The 7,848-nt window shown below is 48.4% G+C and overlaps 1 protein-coding gene across 1 annotated transcript in view; it reads right to left on the bottom strand.

Moving 5' to 3' along the window:
- Nucleotides 1-3,719: 3,719 nt before the first annotated feature.
- efnb3b (ephrin-B3b) overlaps nt 3,720-7,848 on the bottom strand; it is a 64,891-nt gene continuing 60,762 nt past the window's right edge. Inside the window, exon 5 of the mRNA XM_079757842.1 lies at nt 3,720-5,906. Within this exon, the coding sequence (XP_079613968.1) occupies nt 5,497-5,906 (410 nt within the window). The 3' untranslated portion in view covers nt 3,720-5,496. The remainder of the gene's footprint in view (nt 5,907-7,848) is intronic.

Raw genomic sequence — 7,848 nt, 5'->3', positions numbered from 1 at the left:
TCGAGACACACACACACACACGCGCACACACACACACACACACACACACACACACACACACACACACATGCGCGCGCGCAAATTAAACAAATTGGGTGAGGCTAACACAGAGGATATGAAACTGAACAGTTGCAACTGAGCCAGAGTAGGGGGGGAGATGAGACGGAGAGAGAGAGTGAGGGAGAGAAAGAGAGGGAGAGACAGAGAGAGAGGAGAGGATGGAATCAGTTCTGTCAATATGTTGCCATGCAACACAACACTAATGGATCTTAAGCTGTTGACTTGTTCATAACTCCATTGGAGTAGGTGTGTTTTTGTGTGTGTTTTTGCTTGTGTGTGTGTGTGTGCGTGTGTGTGTGTGTGTGAGTGTGTGTGTGTGTGTGAGAGAGAGAGTGAGAGAGAGAGTGATATTCACCAACAAGATGAGCTGCATGAGCGAGCCTGTGCAGAGGAATGGTACAGATAAGGAAAGAGGTATTCTATTATAAAACAAGGTTACACACACACACACACACAGACACACACATACACACAAACACACACACACACACACCTGGGTGTGCGCCGGGCAACACACCCAACTACCCAAACACATGCACACAAAGAACAGCCCTGGCAACCGAACAAATAACAAAACACCACAGTGACACCGAATAGTGCTTAAACATTTTTTTTATTTTGTTTTTTTTATTCAACCATTTTTTGTTCCAAACCAGGAATGTACTTGTTTTTTTTCCTCTCTTTAAAGTTGGGTTGGTGGAGGAGGAGGAGTATGGAGGTGGTGGATGGAGAGGGGTTCAAAAGGTCATTGTGGTGTAGATGGAGTTAAAACTGGGGAGAAGAAGTAGAGAGGAGGAAGAGGAGGAAGAGGAGGAGGAGGAGGAGCGATGGAGAAGAGGAGGACATCAAAATGCAAAAAGCCTTCTCACAGTGGTCAACCAATACAGAATCTCACCACATCACCGGACTAGAGACACAGCGCTCCTGTGCTGCCTATTGGCACAAAGGGAAAACACACACACACACGATCAGGTGAAAGAGGAGAAATTGTGTGCGCTTTCTTTCTTTTGCTTTCCTTTTTTTCCTGCACAAACTTCCCACAAAAATAACACCACACCACCGGCTCTTCGTTATCTTTGAAATGGCAGCTGTGTGTTGGTGATTTCGCTGTTTTTTTCTCTCCTCTCCCCCCAATCCACCACGTTGTCGCGTCGACCAGTCAACTAACAAACAAGCGCACACCAGAGGCACAATCTTGTACTAACAGGAAGAAACAAAAGCGAAAAACGGAACAAAAAAGAAAAAAAGAAAAAAACCTTTTGAGTCCAAAAGATTATCAACAGTCGCCAGAGAAAGGAGCGAGAGGAGAGAAATGGACCCGAATCAGGGACTGGAGTCTTCAAAGACAACTTTGTAAAAACCCAACAAGCGGTGTTTGCCCACCGCTGTTTAAATCGGCATCCATTTTGGATCAAAAACTGTATTTTTTTGGCAGGCATTGCAAGCCTTGCAAACTGTTGTTCTAGAAGCGGGGGGGGAGGGGAGGTGGAGAGGAGAGAGAGGCAGAGAGAGAAAAAGAAAAGAAAGAGAGAGAGAGAGAGAGAATGACGTGTCATTTGGCTTGGTGGATATTTTAATTTTTCGGACCATGTTAAATAGACATAGACTCACGGTATACATGAAATAAACAGAAACAAACAGAACAGAAACAGACCTCTGAGGTACTTGACCTCAATTTCACCGCAGGACTAGGAAAGAAATTAAATTAAAAAAGCTCAACGTCGAGACACCCAAACACAGTCCATAAAAACTCATCTTTGCTTGTTTTTAACAAATGAATACACGACCAAGGGTGACGACGGAATTATACCGCCACAACCGTCAATAACTTTTTTTTCTAAAAACACTGTTAGGCTTGTCCAAAAGGCCCAGACATGAGCAATGGAATAATCAATCACGAGCACAATCGCGTAGTAGGAGAGGGTTCATGTATGGTTGGAAACACAAACACACAAAAACGAAACGGAAGCGCACACTTTGCGTAACGATACTCGCCCTTCTCGGGGGGGGGGGGGGGGGGGGGTTGGGGGGTGGTTGCAGTGCAGACGCCGCCCACGTTTGGCACGCACTCTTACACACGCTAACACGCGCACACACGCACACACAATTTTAAAGCAACGCAGGATGGCGGGACGACTAGTATGCACAATGTACGAACATGTTTGTGCTTCTGAGAATGTGATATTGAACTCCGAGTCGGAGGTTGTGAGGTTGCGAGCGGGAGAAAATCACCCTTGAGTTCCACCAGACCAGCCTTAATCAACAGCGGATTGCTGTTATAGCGGAGAGCAATCAATGTGTGTGTACGTGTTAAAAAGAGAGAGCGAGCCCTGGGGAGGGGAGAGAGTCCGAGAGAGAGAGAGAGACCCTGGGAGGGATTGGAGAGAGAAAGAGAGACAACTTGAATATCAATGCAATCAACCGCCATTTGTACTGGCCCCTAAGGGTGTGAAATCTCAATGCGTATGTGCATGTGTGTGTGTGTGGTCTTGTGTCTTGTGTGTGTTTGTGTGTGTGTGTGTGTGTGTGTGTGTGTGTGTGTGTGTGTGTGTGTGTGTAGTGCGTGTCCCTTGACAGAAAGGCACCTTGTAAGGACAGCCTGGGGTTCTCTTGTTCGCCTATCACTGTGCAATCAGCGGTCCTGTCCGTGCACGTGCGCGCGTCTGGCACACGGTGTGTGTGTGAATGTGTGTGTGTGTGTGTGTGTAGATGCTTTTAAAAACACAATGATACAAAGTTTTCTCTGGGTTGTGAAACAACGGATACATTTGAACACAATTTTTTTTGCGAAACAGAAAAATAAACGAAATATAAATGAAACCGTTGCGGATCTACAATGCGTCACCTTGCTTTGTAACAAAACAGGGAGGAGGTGGAGGAGGAGGTGGAGGAGGGGGGAGTCACTGTGTCAGTGTGTGTCTCTGTGTGTGTGTGTTTGTGTGTGTGTGTTTGCATGTGTGAAGATGGGATCTTGATTTGCTCCATGGATAGGGTCTGTCTCTTCCCCGGGAATCCATTTGAGAGTGTGTGTCCAGACTGTCCTTTGAAGAAGGAGCTCAGGGAGGAGGTGGAGGAGGAGGCGCAAGGAGTCATAATCAGGAGAAGAACATTCAAAGGTAAATAGAATTACTCCTTCACCAGTCATTTTATTCCCTTTTTCTCTCTCCTCAGTTGCTGAAAGATCCTCCATCCCTCCCAGCCCCCACTCTCCCTAAAACCCTCCACACACACTCGTTCTTGTTATTGTACTGTGCAGATTCCTTCATAGTCCTTTCCGTCCACGTTTCTCTCCATATTTCTCTCCTAAGAAAGTTCTGCGTTGCTCCATGCTGGACCGAACTCCGGCTCGGACGCTCCCATCATCCGATTCTTCATCCTTTTCTCCCCCCTCCCCTCTTCTCTCCCTCCCTCCCTCCGCCCTGGTCCTCCCCCGTCAATTGCTTATTTATTTTCTCTTCGGCAAAAAAAGAAAATATAAAACAGACAGAAAGAAGAAAAGCGTTTGACAACAAAAAAGGAAGAAACAAAAACGTTTATCAATGGTTTTTTTCTACCTCAACACTTCCACAAACGAGGTCTACGCTTTGAAAAACTTCAAAATCTACGGCATTATTACAATAAACTAGAAAAATATACACAGTTTCAAGGGTGTGGGGGTCATAGGAGAGAGAGAGAGAGAGAGAGAGAGAGAGAGAGAGAGATAGATAGATAGATAGATAGATAGATAGATAGATAGATAGATAGATAGATAGATAGATAGATAGATAGATAGATAGGTAGATAGATAGATAGATTTTAGTTAGATGGTAGACAGATAGAGTCAGAGCGAGAGAGGGAGGAGAAAAGGTTAACCTTTCTGTTAACCTAAATCAAAACAAAAAACAAAGGGATTAAATTAATTGCTCATGTGGAGAAAGAATATCTTCCAACAAGATTGAGAGAGTGAATAAAGGGAGGAAAAAAAAGAATGGCTAGCAAAACAACTGTAATTTGACATACTTAAAATAATAAAAAAATGGGAAAAATTAAAAACAATCAATCTAAAAATTATTTACTGAATATTCATATATATAATCTATTAGTGTCACAAGCGATAAAAAAATCTCACTTTTTTGATATTCGCCCACTATTTTGTGTTTTGGTATTTAAGACAAGTCTAAAGAACACACACACTATGCACACACACCTAAAGCGTGTACACACACACATACACACACACAAACACGCACGCGCCTACTTGATTAACCGGAGCACATCGACTGCGCACACTTTTCAAATGTGGAAAAGTGTTGCCGTACTTATTATCCAAGTCATACGCAAACACACACACACACGCACAACCATACACACGCGCACACACATTATTAAAATATACAAGATTTTGAGTGTCTCTGTGACCCGATTGGTCAAAGCCTCCTCGGGCGGAGGCCAAGTCATGTGACCAGGGTTCCAGCTTGCTGATTGGTTGAGTCAGAGGCGATAGCTTTTTTTTGTTTTTGTTGTTTTTCTTTTTTTTATCTCCGCAGGAGCAACGGTACAAACACGAACAAACTAGAATTCCTATTGGTGGACTGAAGAGTCAGGGGGCCAGTCTCTGGTTGGCTGAGGGCTGTCTCTGAGAAGAGAGAGGAGGGGGCAGGATCGGCGGGTTTCGGGTAAGTGGGCGGGGCATGGCGTAGAATATACTGTTGGGGCCTCTGGGAATCAGAGTTCTCCGGTGTAATAGCAGTTGCCGGTTGGCGGTTAGGGACAGGTGTTCAGTTTTTTTTCTTTCCATTCTCAGATGCAGGCTTGCATTTCCAGCTAAAGAGTGTGGTTTTGCACACAATAGTCGCCTGCTAGGGCTTCAACCGCAGCCGCGCTGGGCCGACCAGGCCTGATCCAATCGCGGCGAGGGGCCTCATTAGCATGGGGCTACGTAGCATTGCGCTAAGTAGCATTGGGCTAAGTAGCATGGCTAGGTAGGATGGCGCTATGTAGCGTGGGTCTACGTCACGATGGGCAACGTACTAACTACTCAACGTAATGCGCTTGTTAGCCCTTTTCTTCACACATGGGGGTGGCGGACATTTTATATTCAGCTAGACACACAACTGGTTGTGTGTGTTGATGTTAGAGGGTGGCTCGGGGTAGGGCTGGGCTATCAACCGGCACTCGGTTTTATACCAGTGACGGTTCTAATGGCTTTTCTTGCTTGGGGGGGGGGGGGGGTGTTGAACAGGGTGGGTGGGTTGTGTCGCTCTGTCGGCTAGTTTCAGCAGCAGAGCGAGCAGGCGTTTAGCGGCTGAATGGGTGGGGGGGGGGGGGGGGTGGTGTGAGTGAGGAGTGTGTGTGTGTGTGAGGCAGCAGGAGGCGGGATCATGGGTTGCGTTGTGGAGGTCCGGGTTGGACGGCGAGGAGCGGCAGGGCGGGGCCGGGGCTGGTCCGCGGTCCCTCTCATACTTTGTAGTAGATGTTGGCGGGGCTCTGCGGCGGCATCTCCTGCACGATGTAGACGGGGTGGCCGTAGTCCCCGCTCACCTTCTCGTAGTGCGGGCAGTACGCCGAGTCCGACGCCCGCAGCGGGATGATGATGTCACTGGGCTCCGAGCCGTTGTTGTTGGAGCTGCCCATGCCGCCGCCGCCCATGCCGCCGCGCTTGGGGCTGGTGAGCGAGGACAGCGAGAGGGGCGGATGGTGTGTGTCCGAGTGCTTGGCGTGCCGGCGGCGGTAGCACACCACGCAGATCACCGCCGTGATCAGCAGCAGGAAGGCGATGCCGCTGGCGGCGCCCGCGATGAGGGCCACGTTGGGGGGGGGTAGGGGCCCCTCGGAGCCCCCGCCGCCGTGGTTCACCGTGGAGTTCCCTGGGAGAGACACAGAGAGAGGCGCCGTTAGCATATGGTACACGGTAAAGACGCTGGGGTGAATGTGGCAGTTAGCCAGGGAGGCCGGTTAGGTGGTTATCTCCCCACAGTCCCGGGTAGGGAAGATGAAATAAAATATTAAAATGACTTCATATATACAACATGCATGGACGGTGCCGGCACAACTAAAGATAAAGACAAACAATGGATAAAATATATGGTTAAGATGTGTGCTACTAGCGGGGCCTTAGTTCTTTGCTCCAGCTAATGCAACGCATTTCGTAAGTAAAAGTTACAACAGAGTCGTAGGAGGAATGTGTTTCTTTCTGTCGTAAATTGTGCCAAATTGAAACGTTTACTAGCGATGCCCTTTGTAGGCTTAATTTGAATTTGATGGAAAATCTAATCATTGGTTGAATCTATTTTGTTGCTGTATTTATTGGGTTGCAGTCACAACCAAATGCATTTAGCTGTGAGGAATTACTGGGGAAATTTGTTTTAAAAAGATTTAGAAACAAATTACGTTTAACTTTTAAACAGGAACACCAGATTCAGTTTTGCGTGTGTTTTCTTCCCACGACATAATCACAAATCAGTTAGAACAGAAAAACAACCAAGGCCGTCAACGGTTGAAATTCAATTTCCATTGCGTTTATATCGACGCCGCAATCTCTGCATCCATCTGTTAGATCTCGCGCCGCAATAACAGGGCTGACGCGCACCGAGCTGGTGGAACTAGTGTGCTTAGCATGCGCTTAACCTGCGGAATGCAGCACAGCTCCAGGAAGCTTTACCGATGGCACAACTGTGGACGGATACAGACTATGCGTACGTCGATTCAAATTAAAACCTCAGCGATGTCGGAGATGTTTCAGCCAACGTTTCAGGTGTGTGCGTGCGTGTGTGTTTCTCCTCGAGGTGGGCAGACTGACTGGTCGGCCACACACTAGGTAATAAAAAGGTAACTCTATACAAGGTCCATTTCCTGAACCCCCGCTCCCCATTATTTACTCCAGCGGTGAAGCCAGTCGCGGCCATACAGACCGAGACCCCCCGCTGTGTGCCTTCGCACAACTAAATAAGACCACACATCCAGCCAGCCTGTCCGTGCGTCTGGGAGTCGATCTGTCCCTTAAGAACACCTGTTGTGCGATTAGTCCGTCTCTCGGTGCAAACTAAAGACCTTCACAGATGAGGAACCCACGACCGCCTCCGCAGGGGGTCGGGTCAGCAGGGGCGATGTGTGTGTGTGTGTGTGTGTGTGTGTGTGTTAGAGTGTATGTATGTGAGTGGACGTGCTCTGCGGTCGTGTTAGCCCTGTGTGTCGGGGAAGTTAGCGAGTCAGCGCTTGCGAGCGCGACTCGCTATAGATTGGCCCATTGTTATTCTTGGCACATGTTGCCTATTTTTCCTCAGGGCCCACCCACCAACGCACCACTCATACCCCCTCGGCCCAAACTAGATCATCATGGATGTCTGGTCCTACCTCGCTTACCCGCCCACCTACAGTGCTCCCAGGCGGCCGCTGGTGTGAGCCCACCCTGCTGACGCGCATCACCCCCCCAGACCCCCGGCTGGGGCAATGGACGGCCGGGGGCTGGGCAGTAATGGCGGACGGCGATGATAAGCCACGGTGTCACCAAAACCGCCTTTTTTACCTCTTCCCTCTATTAACCTGACATCCTACCTTCCTCCCTCTCTCACCCTCTCCCCTTTCCCCCCCCCTCCTCTCGCTCTCTGCCGATTTGTCCAAATTTCCTCCTGGAGTTACGTCTTTTGCATTTATTTCCACGCCTGGCCTTCGGAAATGAATCTCCTCTTAAATGTCGTGCTACCCCGACGCGTCCCTATAAACCGCTTTATTACAAGGACGCCGCGAAGAGCAAACAGTGTTAGCGTGCTTTGGAAGGCCGAATCACCGCTGCGTTTACAACATCAACAA

Source organism: Pollachius pollachius (assembly GCF_949987615.1).
Source record: "Pollachius pollachius genome assembly, chromosome: 20".
Classification (NCBI taxonomy): Eukaryota; Metazoa; Chordata; class Actinopteri; order Gadiformes; family Gadidae; genus Pollachius; species Pollachius pollachius.
This window is presented reverse-complemented; position numbering and strand designations above follow the sequence as displayed.